This window comes from Pogonomyrmex barbatus, unplaced genomic scaffold (genome assembly GCF_055798465.1).
Source record: "Pogonomyrmex barbatus isolate J1 unplaced genomic scaffold, ASM5579846v1 scaffold13, whole genome shotgun sequence".
NCBI classification, from domain to species: Eukaryota; Metazoa; Arthropoda; class Insecta; order Hymenoptera; family Formicidae; genus Pogonomyrmex; species Pogonomyrmex barbatus.
This window is the reverse complement of record NW_028297109.1, coordinates 2388716-2406084: the sequence shown is the minus strand read 5'-3', so window position 1 is coordinate 2406084 and position 17369 is coordinate 2388716. Positions and strand designations below refer to the sequence as shown.

Genomic DNA, 17369 nt, shown 5'->3' with positions numbered 1-17369 from the left:
AAAATGCATGACACCATTACGACATTGCGACTCGATGTCTCGATATGCTATTTTCATGAGACGCATAATTGGAAGTTAGTTAATTTCCTATTAGTTTCCATTAACTTTCGTTACAACGACGCTTTCCGCTGTCATTAAATGATTACTGTCTCTGCGTTTGTTGTTTCGTTTTATAACTCTTTCTCGTCAGATCACAACAAAATAGATCAGCATTATTTTATTGCCGGCTAACATTTTCTCACGATCATCTTTCTCGAAACGTACTTTCCATGATGAATGCTTCTCACGGAGATCGATGTAGGATATCTCAGATCTATCGGTAGTAATCGGGTATCCTCCTTTTGAATGCTTCCAAACAATTTAGTTGTATAATAAATACAATTCAATGGTTTCGAATATTATTTCGGAATCGAAACTATTTGTAAAAATTTTGAAAATGAATGTTTTGAAGCTTTTGAAAGTCTTGAATATCTAAAAATTTATTTTAGAAACATCCAAAATTTTTAAAAATAAATTTATGATTTATCTGTATAAAATAGAAAATTCGATAAATAAATATATATGCATAAAATATTTAACAGGAAAAATATCTTTAAGTTATTCATAAAATTTCCAAGTTTATATTAACATATCATTGATTTTTATAATCTTTAGAAATTAGTTTCCACTAATAAATGTGAAATGAGTCAAAATTGTAGTCACAAGTTCAAGTGATTTAACATCTCTCAATCCATTGTTATATACAATGGATATTTTATCATCATTTTATCAATTTGTCAGCTGCATTTATTCCAGTATTTCTGTACATATTTATCAGCGCACGAAAATATCGAAGATTATTTGGGGATATTACTTATTATTTATAACAGAAAAAAAAAAACGCAATTCACCATGCGCTTCTGCAACATGCATTTACGCAATCGCGTGTCATCCGCTATATCAGAATCCGAAAATATGTCACGGAATTTCGATCCGTGATTCGCAATCGCGTGAGATCGTTATGTCGTCTATCGATTGAAGCGAAGAGAGAGAGAGAGAGAGAGAGAGAGAGAGAGAGAGAGAGAGAAAGCATTATTTATTGTTCGCGCTTTGCGATGTAATCGTCTTAAGCGAAAGGAAGAAAGAAAGAGAGGGAATTGTTGGGATATCTGCTGCAATCTCTCTCGATTGCACCAACGATCGGATGCTCTTCTCTCGATGGCGAAGCGAGTGAATGGACCCTTCGGTAGCTATGGAGTCTTCCCGTGAACGCGAGGTTAGCAGAGCAAAAAGAAAATATAGTTCAGGCTGCCAGTTGCATAATATAACTAAGGCACGTCGCAACGTCGTTCTCGTGCGAATTGCTTTACGGCTCCTCCTCGTCATCATCGTTGATCTTTGGAGAACATTAGGCATAACACTCCTTGATATACGCCAAGGGGTGCAGTCATGGAGGACCTTGCAACGTGGTCAGACACACACTTCCAAAGTTGGTTCCGGATTCTGCATAGAGAACGCGATAATTATACGAATTTGTTTCAATACGTACATGAATAGTGACACGAAACAAACAATGCAAATATATGTTTCCCGAAATAATATGTAATGCTAAATGAAATTTGTAATGTACAAGATTGCGCGTAGATATGATGCATAATTTGTATAAATGTTACAATGTATAAAAATTAATTGATTTTATAAATTTAGTAAATTAAAAACTGCATTTTGTAATTATATATTGTATATCATTTTCCAATATTTATATATATAAATATAAGTTCCTGATTTCTTCAGATTACTTAAATATTTAAAGTGTTGGATGAATTTTATTTAGATACTAACTAATAAACTAATGATAATATTGCAAAAATTTATGATGTTGCTTTAGCAACCAATTTAAACATTCAATCTAAATATTTTGATTTTGTATCTAAAAATAATTTTATTGGATCATCAAATCATTCTTCATTCTTTTAGATACTTCAATAACTGTTCTTTTTCTGTGCGATTAAATATATTGTTTCTTTTTGTAAGCAAGCACTGCTAATTAACAATGGCTTTTTAAATGCTGTCATGGCAACACGCGCTTGTCGGAATTCTTCAAACAATATTGTGGCAGGGAACAATCAATTGATCGACAGATCGAGCTTTTTAGCTGTACAGCAATTATATTGTATTGACGTACGATGTATTGTAATCGCAACGAGGACTAATTAACTATTCGTGCCGCACTTTCGATATCTCCATCAACACAGAACTTTCGCCACAATCATTAGCAAATAGTTCGCTGTGAAGACTTCATTGATCACAAACCGGTTCCACGATTGCTGACTGATCTGAAAAATTGGCATTAAGTAGAAACGCAATATAAGCAAGAGGATAGTGATATAATCTTATTAGTTATAAGTTAAACCGATTGTTTTGCATAATATTGTAGATACAACTGCTTTTTCACAACTACCAAAATAGATACAAAATATCTAACAATTTAAAGAGGTATAATATAAACGATTAAATCGCTTTCCAGCTTGAATATTTAATAAAAAAAATAAAAAGTGTAACATTTAATTCAGTGATTGCTCTTATCCTGTAACTTTAAATATATGTGTGATAAAATATGTGATATATACATTGCAAATTTTGCACAGACAAAATATGTTATAAAATAGCTGTGCAATCATGCATAAACTATGAAATTGTTGTTATAAGTTATAAAATAAGGAAGTATATAAGATTTGTAGTTTTACTTAGTTACCAATAAATGTCGATATTCACGTATTGCCTTTTCTATTTTTCATTTCGTAGTTGTCTTTTCGTGATAAATATTTTTCAAATTAATTTAAGATTATTATAAGTTTTTCATGTATATCAATGTTTAAAAAAATGTTATATCAATATTATTACTTTCAATTATTTATTTTATAATAATTATAAATGTAAATATACATAATAATATACTATATACTATATACTATATAAAAATAAAATAATATACATATGTTCTAAATATAAAAATATATATACACACACACACACACACACACACACACACATGCTAAAAATTCGTAACGATCGATTTCACTTTGGATCAATTTTGTCCATGAAGATCAATCATCGTACACCAAAATGATAGCTATGAAGTGAGGAGTAGGAAAAATAATAAGTGTAAATGTCGACATTTACTTAAGAAAAACTATAAATCCTGAACAGTATTGATTCATATGCAAAATCAATATAAAACGAACAAAAACCTGAGTACCTTCTTTCGATTAGCAAATTCCATGAAATTGCCGGTGATGCAAAATTGCTGCGATTACCCGTTTTAAACGCCATCTTCGCGTCGCATGTGGAACCCGCACAAGGAGCAACATTTATCGAATGATTCAAATCTCATCGAGACGCGAGGAGCTGGGCATAGCTCGCTGGCCGTTTCGGAAACCGTTATTGCGAGTCGACGCCTCGTCGCGACTCGTATTTCCCACGCGAATAAAGAGGAATTACGGCGAAATGGCGGAGGATGAAGAAGCAGATTGCCCGAACAACGCGCGGCTGTTCCGAATCGCCGTTTCCAACAACCTGAGGAACATAGCTGAATCCGTGAGGTGAGTAACATGGGCCTGAAAAGCGCGGACGCGTGTGTCTATCTCTTCGTCATTTTCGCGCGCAATTTCGCGCGCGCATAACTTAACCTCTCTTATTCTCATATTATTTGTATCTCCTTCCCGTTAGAAGCTGATAAGCCGAATCAAAGCGAATGACTTCACCGTCATTTTTGGCGGTCTCTTCATAAATTTTTTGTTTCATTAGAAAGAAAAATGTTGCGAAGAAAGATGTGCCGTCAGTTTTTGTTGTCTCAATTGATTTATGGTTGATTATTATATGTTTGTTTCTTCTTTGACTGAGGGGAAAAAATTAGATTTTCATGTTTTATCTGACTGTGAACACAAATTGTGATTCGTATATATCGATGCAATAACTGTACTGTTATCAAAAGTGTGTCAAATACGTCACGTGATTAAGAAAGTTTCTCAAATCCAAATGTCTCATTGATCTCGTTTATGGTTTTTAAGATTTCTAATTATTTTTATTTCTTTTTGTGGAAGTGCTAATATAATAAAGAAATAATTATAAGATTCTTAGTAATAATTTTAATATTAACTAAATAATGGGAGAAAAGGGATTAAGTTTAAAAAAATGTAGAGAGGACATTTATATTCTTTGTGTGAAATCTGTAATGAATTCTCTGTTTAGGATAAAATAATAATTTTTAAAATAATAATTTTCATAATAGTTTTCAAATAATTAAATTACAATATTTCATTCATTATACATGTGTATGTATAAAGGAGATTGAGGTTCAAGTAAACAGGAGCAAGAAAAAATGTTACAAATAAGATATAAAAACAAAAAACCCAAAGAAGAGAGATAGAAATTTATACTAGCTAATAGCCATTATAAACTTTTATCTCTTTACATTTTTATATGATTTGTTTATAACATTTTTTATATAGATGTTACAATTTGCTGCTATCTGTTACTTTCAACCCTAATTTCCCCTATATGCTGCATATGCTAATTAAAAAGTGTAAACATTTATTTACAAATATTCTAATATCAATCTAGAATTTTGTAAAAAATATTGTTAGAAATAAATATTGTTAAAAATAATGTTCAAATTGAATATTAAATACGGTATTACATGTTTTTCTAATAAGAAAAATTTTAAGTTTTGTTGAACCATTTATGATATATACATTTATATGACATATTAATTACTGTATAATAAAAAGGATATTCCAAAGCTTATTATAGAAATACTTTGTTTAAATTGGATCAAACAATGCAAGTTTTCATATATATTTAAAATTCATAGTATTTTATATAAATAAAATAAATACGAAAGATCTTATGAGACAAATGTTCTCTACCTTACCTATTCATCTTTTATGAAAAGTCGATTTGTGATTTATTGACAAGGTGAGATAGAGTCAAGTGGAAAATACATATGTATATGTGTGTATGTATGGAAGGGATCGGCATCGTCAATGACGTTACTCGGTGTTACTCGATGTCATTGGCCTCCGTGGTTCGCATGTTAATTCGCCGTGGCCGCTCATATGGCCGTCATATGCCAGCGATCGTCACCGAGGCCCTTGTGCCGATCTATTAAATCGGCGATCCCTCTCGGTCCCGCTTCTAGGAAAGCCTCCTTCACGTCTCGGATCCACCAGGCGCACCAGTTGACCTTCGAGGAATTCTACGAAGTGTTCGGGGAAACAAAGGCCTCCCGCCACGGTGACCGGCGGCCGAAGCGACGGTCATTCGTGTGTTGCGTGTCGCGGGAATCGTGCACGCACGCACGCACGCACGCACGCACGCACGAATGCGTATGTCGTCGTATTCCGTAGCACACATTTAATTCCTTTCATCATTCAAACGCCGCAGATTTTTCATTCGTCTTTGGTGGACCGTCGTTTTTAGCGGACACAACGCTAAAAATGTCATAAAATTGTAGGAAAAGATTTTCCGTATATGTAAAATGTTTAATACCTGCGTTAATTCAACTCTGTGCGTGCGATTCGAAGAAAAATGCGAGTGCACCGGTAAGTCTTCCTTGAATAAGCTGATCTTGAATTGTCGGAAATGGAAGCGTGCTTAGTTAGGTCTGGACTAATGCAAATATGTAGCATCGATTTCAAATTGCACCAGTCCCGGCCTGATTGAGCGTGCGAAAAACAACGTGTCGCTTTTGTCAACGGTACATGAAGAGATTCTAGGTAGGTTTATCATAGTGTGATATTTTTATACAGAAAATATATAAACGTTTCGCAAGATAAACGTAATACGTCCTGGCGTATTTTTAAAATGGAAATTGAGTAAGGAGATTGGATCTTGCTATTGTATGCTTATTGTAACACGGCAAGAAGTCGATTAGAACCATGAGTCCCTGTGATTGAAGAAGCCGCTGCTCTTTGTCCGGTGCCGGGACAAAAGAAAAATTCGATCTCCGGCGATAGTTGTCACATACTAACTACACTTCGTATACAAGGGAATGCGCATCCGCTCATACATTGAAAAGCTGTTGGAATAAGGGCGTGTGTATTTCTTACTCTATGGTCGTGTATGTGTATACACACATATATATATATATATATATATATATATATATATATATCGTCCAGGTTGATAAGACGCTTTCCTGTGAAACAATAATAGAACAAATAATTTGAATTGCTGCAACAGTATGTTATATTATATTTCCGGATGTCATTAATTTTAGATAAGACCATTTATTTCGAATGATAATGATTATTACACGTTGAAATTATCACAAGCTACTAATCTGGCATTTTTGATACAGCGCTCATTTATTTTACACTTAATAATAAATTTGTTGTATTGTTTGTTTTAGCGAGGATAAGTTTCTCGAGATACTCACGATTCTCAAATCGAATCCTAGTATTGCTCAGAAGCTGCACAAAGCTATGATAAAGGAATTGTACAACAGTATGAACGATGATTTAGAGGATATATTAAAGGAAGGCAATTTGCAAGAAACTTTTACAAAAATAACCAAACTATCCGAAGAAAACATAATGTCCACTAACAAAGATGCATGGTACTTGTTAGAAAATAATTTTATAATTGTATAATGTAACTTCTTATTTGAGAGTCATCGTCCTGATTGCAGGCGTCCACCGGGGGATGTAATCTTACATTTGAGGTCGCTGGATGCGCACAAGATCAAAGAAGCGACCGAGGAATTGGAAAAACAAGTGAACAAGATGGAAAGGGAGAATGTAACTTTAATGAAGACAATCGCGGAAAATAGATCAAGGATACAAGCCACGAATGACAACGTGGTGAGAATTTTGAATCGCGCACCAGTTATCCTGCAACGATTAGAAGACACGTGCGAACAGCTAACGATCTGTCTTAAAACAATCGAAAATGAATAATTTCAAGAGGAAAATTTTAGAAGTACGCTGTATATAATTTGTATGTGTGTGTGTGTGTGTGTGTGTGTGTGTGTGTGTGTGTGTGTGTGTGTGTGTGTGTGTGTAATATGTGTGTATATATATATATATACACACACATATATATATACATAATATATATATATAATGTACGTACATATATATATATATATATATATACATATATATATATATTATACATAATATAAATATATATATACATAATTAATATACATAATAATAATGTATGTTATATAATGTTACATGTATGTTATATAAATTATTATATATATATATATATATATATATGTATATATATATCTATTTCTATTAAAAAATAATAGATTCACGAAGAATATCTGTTTATTATATATCACGTCAAATTTACGTAGACATTATTATACAAAGATTTTTTTATATTATTAGTCATATGAAAAATTTTTAAATACACCGTCGTGTTAACCGTTATTTTCATCTATTTCCTGATGTTTCAGAATAGTATCTATCCTTTTCTTTATTTCTTGCGGAATGGATACGACACTTTCGGATATTTCCTGCAAATTTTGCAATAGCGTCAAATTCTTTTCCTACAAAATAATGAAACATTTTTCTCTTTATAGAAATTATAAGTATACAAAATGAATAGTTTTGCTAATGTAGCTGAAAATTTCAGATACAGATCTGAAAAACAATTTTATCGAGCCATTAAAATAATTATTATATAATTAGGATAATTAAACATAATGATTACCGCAAAAATGAATTGCAAAAATTTTTGATATTCTAATCAATTTGTACTTACATAAATATTTTGGCCCATTCAAATTATTTCCAGATCTGTATCTGATTAAATTTTTCAATACATTAGCAAAGCTACTATTTTTTTTTTATATGCTTTTATGGATGGACAATTAAAACGGCAATAAAATAATCTACTTCTTGATCCGTAATCATGGCATTTACGCGGGCGAGTTTCTTTTCGTTATCGTTTGCGGTTTTTCTTAATTGTATCAATTCTTCCATCAGCGTTTTCCTCTGCGTCGTCAGCTCGTTTATCTTCGCGCGAATTGTTTCATTCGTATCTTCAGAACCTGATATTTTTACGCACGTCTCGTAGGTGACATGTATATTCTTGAGACGCTCGTTAAGATCTTTCCCTTCCAGTTGCACGTTATCCAACACAAATTGCGCTTTACACTGTAATTGCTTCACGTCGCAAATTTCTGTCTCTGTGCTCTCGTACTTTTCACGGCAGCTTTGTAATGTTGGTTTACAGCAATCTAGCTCTTTTTCGACCCGATACAGTTCAGTATTTAAATCGACGCTATCGATGTCCATTGCGTCGTCTTTGCCAGACGCTATATCACGTTTTCAATTCACGGTTTCAATAAGTTAGTTGATTAAACATTTTTTATCAAGAGATAAAGTTATAAATAAGCAGAATAGTAATGATAGGATTACCTATATTGATCGCGTTTCGATCAATAACTTCGAAATTTCTGTCGAATTCGTCATTCATCTCGACATTAATTATTAATTGATTCCAATTTAAAAGATTCAAAATTATCTGAGAATATTGAAAACACCGATCTTAAGCTAGTGGCGTATACAAAAACGTAAGTAATAAAATTAAACAGCAAATTAATTAGTCATAGCCAAGAATTTTAAAGTGATAATCTTATGTTTTCGATAATTTCCAATTTGACTAGCCGATTCGCGCTTATTATTAAAGTTTATTATTTCTTACGTTTTTCCGTTTGCCACTAGCTTTTTATAAAAGATGATTCATAATTTCGCCATGCACTAACGCCTCCCGCAAATATCGCGGCTAAAATGGGAAACAGTAAGCAAACATAGATGATAACGGAATAAGTACAGAGCTATTACGCATTAAATATATCAAATATTGTTTTTGACATAAAAAATTACATTAGGGATCGATTATAATTAATTTACTATTTTTGCTGACTGTTATAAATAATTATATATATATATAAAAATTCTATATATTTCACAAATTATGTATAAAAGATTTTAACTTTTAGCTTTATTCGCATTGGATATGATTGCATTGAAGTTAGCTATTTTGATAATCACAGTAAAGATAAACTTGATCGAACTTTTTTGTTCTCGAATCTTCAGTCCTAAAATTATATCACGACAGATTATGCAATCAAATTCGAACTGTTCCATATCTGATTCTTTGCTACCTAAAGCAAACTTCATGCGGAAAGACAAATCGCAAATTGTCTCATCAAGTGTCGAACGTTTATCGCATACTATTGTTATTTCAGAGTTAGAGAAATTCGCTTTTGTAGATCTACGAATTATCCAATTACTAACTTATTTTTACCATCAAAAATACATGTAAGTACATCATTATCTTATTAATTAAGTTTTCTCGAATAACTCGCCATTTCTTTAACAACTTCTAATATTTCTTAAAATAATGTTTTATATTCATACATTTCTAATTATATTTCATCAAATAGTTCTTTTTTATATCTATATATTTTTATATTTTTCTCTATATGCATATTAAGTATTTCACGTTTAATCCAGAAAACACGATCTAAAACGAACAAGTCGAATTATCGTGATTAATATTTCGCGGATCCAAATTCAAAAGCGGCCAAGCAGCATGGCGTCTACCGCGTCGAAGAGTTTCCCGCGAAAACCAGCGCCGTCCCGCGATTGGCCGCGCTCCGCCAATAGCTCGGCGTCGCTCGCACGGCGCCGCGAGATGGCGGCAGTATACGATCACGGTGATCACAACGCACCCGCGATTCGCCATTGCGACGTGATTGCCTACCGAAGTTTGGTTTCGCGTTCGTGCGTGAGAATTCATCCCGGTCCATCCTGCGTTGGATTCTTTTGGCCGCGGCCCACGCAAAAAGCAGGTAAGGTTGAGAATCGCCTTCTATCGCGTGTGAACACGCGCCGATCGCCGCTGCCGCCGGTCGAGGAACGTAGTCGCGCGCACCGTAAGCCGAAACGTCACGCGTCACGGAGGCGCGTCGCGCTGGAGGGATACATTCCACTTTTTTTTCTTTTCTTGCGGGGGTTGATCCTGCAATTTTCAATCGTCATCGGCGATCGACGTGTCGGGATCGGCCACGCGCCTGTTTTTCTGTCGCGCGTGTGTTCGCGACCGATCTGCCGATCGCAGATCCACGATGTTTCGCGATCATTTCGGTCCTCTCTTTCCAACGTAAACGTTCTCGCACGCGTTTGTACGCCGCGATAAACGAGAGCGATACGCGATCATGTTTGGAGGTTATACACCGCGACGACGCGACGCGGCGCCGCGCCACACCGCGCCACATCATACCGCACCGCACCGCACCGCACCGTATCACACCGTACCGCATCGCATCATATCGTATGAACGATTGCACGCGACCGTGGAAGTTCCGATGACCAAGTCGATACTTCGGAATCTTTCACGTTTTCATCGGACTTTTTTGGCCGAGATGACACGATGACGCGATGTTTTGAATGATGATCTGGAGCGTAGTGCGATGTCATTAGAATGAGTCTCATCGCGCTATATGTTGAGCACGTAAATAAAATCCACGGTCGATTTTCGCACTGCGAAGTATTTTTCTTTGAATATTTTTTGGTTGAACTCTGAAATTATTTATTATTAAGATGCAGAAAAGGGAGTAAGGATTAAGAAAGCAATATAAGATCGATAATTTACTGGTATTTTTTGATTTTATATAACTGAAATAGAAATCGATTGATGTAAATATTTATATATTGTACATATATATATACATGTACATATATATATATATATGTGTGTGTAATCTTTTAATAGTACTATCAAATCAATATTGTCAGAAATCAATTTCTAATACATTTTTAATACATTTTTTGACAAATTACGAAAAAAGATAATATGATACATATGATGTTCCATTTTAATCAACGCGTTTAAATATCTTGGAAACTAAACCGAGATATCGTGATCTCTTTTTGGATCGTATAATTTTGAGAGAGACATTTTCATAACAGAATTTGGTTAAGCTTTAAATGCCAAAAAAATTATTTTTTAATGTTAGACGATAATATATTTATTCTTTATAATCATATAATGTAAATTATATAAATTTTATTTATATTTTTATATATTTATATGTTATTTTTTCCATTTATTAAAAATATGGTACAAATCGAATTGAGTTCTGACAATATCAATATTTGATAATACCGTTACAGGTATAATATCAATATTACTGAATAATTCTACGTATACCGAGATTATGAAATTTCAGTTTATATCGATATTTGATGTCCAAATGTATATATTTATTACAACTTTCTAGAATATCGGTATTATGAAATTAGAGATATTTTTATAATACCGATATAGATTTTCGAGCACGAAATTATTTCGACAGTCTTTAGAAGCGAATACGTTATAATCCATATAGCGTAACGCACTGTTTATCCGCAATGAGGAGAGCCGATATCTCTGCCAGCGCGTTATCTCGCGCGATAAGAATGACGTGTGCGAATGACTACTCATGGAGAATATATTTTCTCAGAATCTACATTGTGAAAAATCAAAAATATTTTAAATTATAATCGCTAACGATTGCTCTTCAAACAATTTGTCAAAATGAAATAGAAACAGCTGATAGCCGTTACACGACGTATAGACGAGTATTTCTGACGAAATAATTTGATGAAGAAATATTTTGTGTGAACAAAATCGCGCAGTTTGTCTCCGTCGAGGATTTGTCTCACGATAATGAGAATGATTTTACCGCTCGATGCGAACGAGCGTAACAAATTATTAAGCAGTGATTCAAGTGCCAATTTTACGGTTTCTTTCGAAATTTTCTCGCTTAAATGGGAAAGTGTTATGCTATTCTTGGCTCCAGGCAGGATGTATTGTTCCACCAATAAATTTGTATCTCGAATACACGCATTTTTATGAGTTTGATATCCGCAAAGTTCTTCGATTCCGCGCGGAGAACGCGTTTGAAGAACCGTTTTAAATTCGAAAGAAAATAACATTCTTTTTTTCTCAAATGTTGATCTCATTTATACGATACTTCTCAAGTAGGCCATCGAAAATCGCATAAGGTCGTGACGCTTTGTGTCTGAAAATCTTACCGAGTATCGAATAACATTTAGCATCGTGCCACGTGCTTTATATATGTGTGTTGGTTGATATTAGGATACACGTCGCGACGGCTGAAAATTCCCTGGGCAACAATTCTATTAATAGCCCGATCTGGAAGATATTTTTTACCTCGCGAGCAATCGTCGGCGAAGTGACTTGCCTTACACGGCGATATAATTCGAATTCTATATTATCAATTATTTCACGATGTCAACCGTACTCGCGATAATTATACTACTTTAAATTGAACAAACGATCCGTTCGCACGCTCGACCTCGTCTCTAATGTAAATTATTAAATTTCAACTCGATTTCAAATCGATTCTTGCTGCTCGCGTCTGAACGATCCGTACGAAATTGTCGAGTTATCGGGGACGAGACGAGTCTCCCGAAACCAGGTAATTTTTCATTAATTCACAAATTCATTCGATGTTCCTAGATATTATTTACTTGACAGCATATTTAAATTGGCAAGATGCGCTAGAATTCGACGACTATATCTTTCGGTGACCTCTTTCAATCGTCCTCATTCAAAATTCCAAGATTGCGTGAAAATGAGGGAGGGGCGAGAGAGGGATGGGAGAGGAGACGCGAGACTCCTCATTTTTCGTAGGGGAGCTTGCAAAGGCAGAGTAGGAGAGGGAGAGGGGGAGTTTGGGCTAGGTCAAGCCGAGTTAGTTCGTCCCCGAGTGGCAATCGAGGGGATAAAGGTTCGGGATGTATAGCTCGGCCGTTTCATCCAATTTCTCAGCGGAGAGGTCGGGCGGGCGGGCGGGCAATGGTTCGCCCGTACGGGGGTGGATTTCTCCCAACCCTCCTATCCTCCTTCCCTTCCTCTCTCCCTCTCTCCTTCCGCCACTCGACACAATGGCACAACAAAGCGTTACCAGGGTAACTGGCCGGCGAAGCGGTTGCCATCACAAAACTTTTCAACTTGTGATTGCAAACATTAACGTCGCCGCGCCGGCACACGCGCGCTGCCGTGCGGATTCACACGCACGACATGCCGTTCTCACACGCCCGTCCGGCACGCGAGCGCGCGTGCCTGGGACACGCACTTTGTTGTTTCCACTAAGTGCCGGGTGGAAAACAACGACGGTGGTGGTATTGGTAGCGGCGGCGGCGGCGACGGCGGCGGCGGCGACGACGACGACGACGACGACGATGACTGCGGCTGCGGCTGCGGCCGTGGCGCCGAGCAGGGGGTAAGGGAGGACGCCGGCAATGGTCGGTGCTTCTTTGTGAATCGTTATGGTTCAAGGTTTCTTTTTATTACCTGGTTTGTAGGTTGAATTTGTTTTCCCTTTGCGGGAGAGGAAGTGTCAGTCCCCTGATAGCAGGTGCGCGTAACAAAGTTAATGCCCTGCAGCTAACGTCAAATCTTTTTTTTAACTTGGAATCTTCATGTCGCGTGAAAAAGAAGTAATGAGGCGTATCGATATTACAGATGTTTGTCGGATTATCATCGATGTTAGGTAGAGATATTTGAACGTGTTCGAAGCTCGGTTTGAAGATCGAAGCCCGAAGGAACGAAAAACGTAAAAACGTTCTTTTTATTTAACTAACGTGCTCGCTCTATTTGTAACGTAAACAAAGATGGTGAAACGGAGTTAACCGCGATTAGCATTGACCAACGTCGGAGAGCGAGCCGAGTGTTGTTACTTCAAACACGTAGGTATGCCTAGACAGATTCTAGGTCTTGAGAAAACGCGCGGATCGCGCGGGTTACAGGTTAGCCTTGATTACTTGGCAATCTCCCGCGCGAGTTAGTCTCACGATTTATGCAAAGGGATCGACCGCCGTCGCTGCCGCCGTCGCCGCAGCCGCTGGTCAACCTTGATTACACTTTTATCACTTAAAACAGGTCCGGCACTTTCAGCGCGTAGCAGTCGGCGTAACACTGACATCGCGCGCGCGGTAATAACACGTGGACGACGGACAAATTGACCCAGTTGCGGGTAATTTTATAATCTAGCCTAGTGAGCTGTTTTTACGCTAAACGGATCGTCGTAAGACAACGTCATTCGCGGTCGGTGTCGATTATTTCCCACGCGCGTTATAATCGATACGTGGGAGGGGGTGAAAAGCGAGAGAGAGAGAGAGAGAGAGAGAGAGAGAGAGAGAGAGAGAGAGAGAGAGAGAGAGAGAGAGAGGGGAGGATGAGGGTGCGGAATGATAGATGTATTCGTATTATTTGCAATCGCAATTTGCGATGGAGCGTTCGTGTCGGCCGAAAAGCCCTAAGGCGCTGCGGTATTTCGGGCCCTTTAGTATATCTCGCCAGTTCAACAGATATTAAATTGAATTAAAAAGGATGGGAAGGGTGTGCCTGTATTACAGCCGGATTATTTTTTAGCGGATGTAACTGCGGATATATACTCTCCGAGGCCGCCGGATGATTAAGAGGCGGAGGAAGAAACGTCTCGGACATTTTAGCTTTCCGCGGAGAAGGCGGAAATTAATGGTTTATTTTATTCACTGCGAAAGACTCCGCGACTTCAATAAAACGACGGGAAGTTCCGCTATCTTTTACGCGCGCGATAGATGGCGGAACTCTTAATTAGATATCGGAAAAATAGAACTTCTCGTGCGCATAGATCCGCATATCTCTCTCTCTCTCTCTCTCTCTCTCTCTCTCTCTTTCTCTCACACGAACGAAATGAGATATTTTGTTTCCGTAACTAGCAAACTGTGTTTCGCCGAGCGATAAATTAACCATGTAATTCTCTCTCAACTCTTCTCTGTCTCCTCAATTGATTACGTCCGATTTTCTTCTTTCTCTCTCTCAAAATGAAAAAAATTATTTACTCGTTAATTGATTCTGTCTCGATGCGTCGCGGAAATGATTGTTAGCGAATAACTGTAGCGTATTTAACAATACATTTCGCCGTATATTCCTTATTTATGATATTCGAAGTGTTAATAAAATAATTGCGAGGAAATTAAGTGGCGATAAGTAAAACCAATTCCGATAGATGACTGATGATGGATTATATTTTATAATCTTTCGCTCTCTTATTCGTGCCACTCACGCAGGTTGTAAATATCTCTATATTTTAATTGAATTTTTACCTTTTCGCGGTGACAATTTGCGATTGAATATGCTCTTCGCAGACCGCGAGTAAAGCGATACGTGTCATCGATTCGCATGCTTTCGTCGCGTTCTAGTTAGCCATCTGTTCGAGGAAAACGGGTGGCTAAAGTAAAGTGAAACCGCTTTGTGCGAATGACATGGAGCTAAAATAGGATAGATTACGCTATGTAGTCAGTCCGATAAGGTGTTACCTCGACAGCTGTTCAAATTATTTGCTTTGTACGCGCATTTCATTTCCTTTTTGTCTTCTTGCCTTTTTGTTTTAATTCATTCGACATCTTTGTTCTTTAATTCTCTTCTGATATATAAATAAGCAAACGCTTTGTCAGATCTTTGTAAAGAAACTGCGAAACAACTGTGCAATACTTCACGTTTGTCTCTATCCAATTTACAATTTCACTTATAAGAATATTAATCAGCATGCATCTATTTATAATGACAGGCGAGAATTCATTAATAACGCGGATCGTGATTGCACATCCATTCGTTGCGCGCTATTTGCGTCAGCGTGTCCAGGCGATATTACCTTCCTCCTATTTAGCTATTCATATACAAGCCATTGAAAGTCCGAATGGTTCAAATAATTTACATAATAATGGAGCGCATTGGTTATATTCAATTACCTCGACCTTATCAATTCTTATCACGGAAATCATTGTTCAGATAAATAAAATATTCGTAAAATTATTTAGGCAGCGATAATGATGTATTTATTTTGCGATAGAAAATTACTTTCTGAATAAACCAGTTTACGATGCTTGTAATTAACTCCTCGACGACGCGCGGAAGGACGGAATATGTCCTGCACGTGATGCGCGAGAGGACGGAATTTATCCCCTCGAGAGGGTGATTGCCCAAGAGGATTGCGACAACGCTAGCATTCCTCGTCGCGTCCCTCTGCTGCGGAGTTTCCCTTTTTGAATTTCGCCTCCTCTCACGTTCCTGCCACTACCACTACTTCCTCCTCCTTCTCTTTCTCCTCTTCCTCCTCCTCTTCCTCCTCCTCCTCTTTCTCCTTCTTCTCCTCCTCCTTCTCCTCCTTCTCTTTCTCCTGCTTGCTGTCGTCCCGCCGACTCGTAGTCCTTGGAACTCCGTATGCACTTTTACGATGGATGGAATGCAGCGGTTGTGCCGTCGCCGCTGGTGTTGATCTATCTAGGTCCTCCCCGCGAGCGTGGCAAATCGTGAAACATACAACACACACACACACACACACACACACACACACACCACGTGCGCGCGCTCGCGCGCGCATAAAGACGGACATATGCATGAGAGACGCGTTACGCGTGTGCGTAAGTTCTTCGTCGCTTTTTTTTTCTTTCTTCCTCGCGATGCCGCCACTCTTATGGCATTCACGAGGTTACGAGATTACTCGCCCCGTTAATTCTCGCTTCTTGCGACGTCGAATGGAATTTTATCGTCGACGGGAGCACCGCTCCGCTTTAATTGCGTCGCGTTTCCACTTTCAATTGCAATGTTTTTAAATGGCCATAGTTTGCGTTCTCAGTCTATGCCAATTCAGCTCGTAATCATTCTCATACGCGCTCACCCTCTCACGAGTTTTTATCTGTCGATTTGCGAAAGTCTTCGAGCGAGTCTCTCATAAATGTTTATCGAAGCTGTTGTTGAGTGAGCTACTGATTCTGCATCTCGTTAGTCAGTGTAGGTACAAGCGAAATGAGTCAAGCGTTGAATTGAAAGGGATTAATTTGATGTATTGGCGGATGTTATTTTACAAGCGCGGACAGTACCGAGGGTGTAATATTGATGGCATGCCCGTGTTACTTTGAAACAAAAATCACCGTCATGTTAGGATTAGTCGAGAGGATTGAAAGCGACGTGCGATTTCGCGCGCGCGCGCGCGTGTGTGTGTGTGTGTGTGTGTGTGTGTGCGTGTGTGCGTGCGTGCGCGTGTGCTGCGGATTAATATGTCATCTGGGAGCGCGCTATTAAATCTGATCGTCGCCTTGCCGGCAAAAGAGATTTACGATCCTACGTAATAACTACAATGTTCAACTACAATGCGCTCTTGGTTGTCAACCGCGAGAGACAATATTGATATTGATTCGCGGTTGTTTCGCGACTTCTCTAATCGGGTCCGTTATTCAACCACTACTGCGATATATGTACACACGTGTTCGCTCATTATTCTCGTTTCTCTCATTGTCACCCCGTTATTT

General features: G+C 37.5%; 2 protein-coding genes and 1 long non-coding RNA gene across 3 annotated transcripts; 1 reads left to right on the top strand and 2 right to left on the bottom strand.

The window, feature by feature from the left end:
* Positions 1–2127: 2127 nt before the first annotated feature.
* On the bottom strand, positions 2128–3366 carry LOC112552933 (uncharacterized). The gene is made up of 2 exons (XR_003096878.2): positions 3239–3366; positions 2128–2315 (listed from the first exon to the last, which is right to left on the bottom strand). It is a non-coding gene; the product is annotated as an uncharacterized LOC112552933 (long non-coding RNA).
* On the top strand, positions 3366–7020 carry LOC105431539 (polyamine-modulated factor 1). Its single transcript, XM_011645792.3, has 3 exons — positions 3366–3581; positions 6392–6598; positions 6671–7020. The coding sequence occupies exons 1-3, from the start codon at positions 3487–3489 to the stop codon at positions 6936–6938; spliced, it is 570 nt and encodes a 189-aa protein (XP_011644094.2). The 5' UTR covers positions 3366–3486; the 3' UTR covers positions 6939–7020.
* Positions 7021–7301: 281 nt separating this feature from the next.
* LOC105431540 (uncharacterized) lies at positions 7302–10275 on the bottom strand. Its single transcript, XM_011645793.3, has 3 exons — positions 8418–10275; positions 7893–8314; positions 7302–7543 (listed from the first exon to the last, which is right to left on the bottom strand). Exons 1-3 carry the CDS (start codon positions 8473–8475, stop codon positions 7415–7417), a joined length of 609 nt encoding a protein of 202 aa, XP_011644095.2. The 5' UTR covers positions 8476–10275; the 3' UTR covers positions 7302–7414.
* Positions 10276–17369: the final 7094 nt, after the last annotated feature.

Coding starts and splice junctions, on each gene's coding strand:
- LOC105431540 (XM_011645793.3), bottom strand. CDS start 8,475: ATGAATGACGAATTCGACAGAAATTTCGAAGTTATTGATCGAAACGCG. Junction 8,315..8,417: donor TCGAAACGCGATCAATATAG/GTAATCCTATCA, acceptor AACGTGATATAG/CGTCTGGCAAAGACGACGCA. Junction 7,544..7,892: donor CCATGATTACGGATCAAGAA/GTAGATTATTTT, acceptor ATTATTTTGTAG/GAAAAGAATTTGACGCTATT.
- LOC105431539 (XM_011645792.3), top strand. CDS start 3,487: ATGGCGGAGGATGAAGAAGCAGATTGCCCGAACAACGCGCGGCTGTTC. Junction 3,582..6,391: donor AACATAGCTGAATCCGTGAG/GTGAGTAACATG, acceptor TGTTTGTTTTAG/CGAGGATAAGTTTCTCGAGA. Junction 6,599..6,670: donor TCCACTAACAAAGATGCATG/GTACTTGTTAGA, acceptor TCCTGATTGCAG/GCGTCCACCGGGGGATGTAA.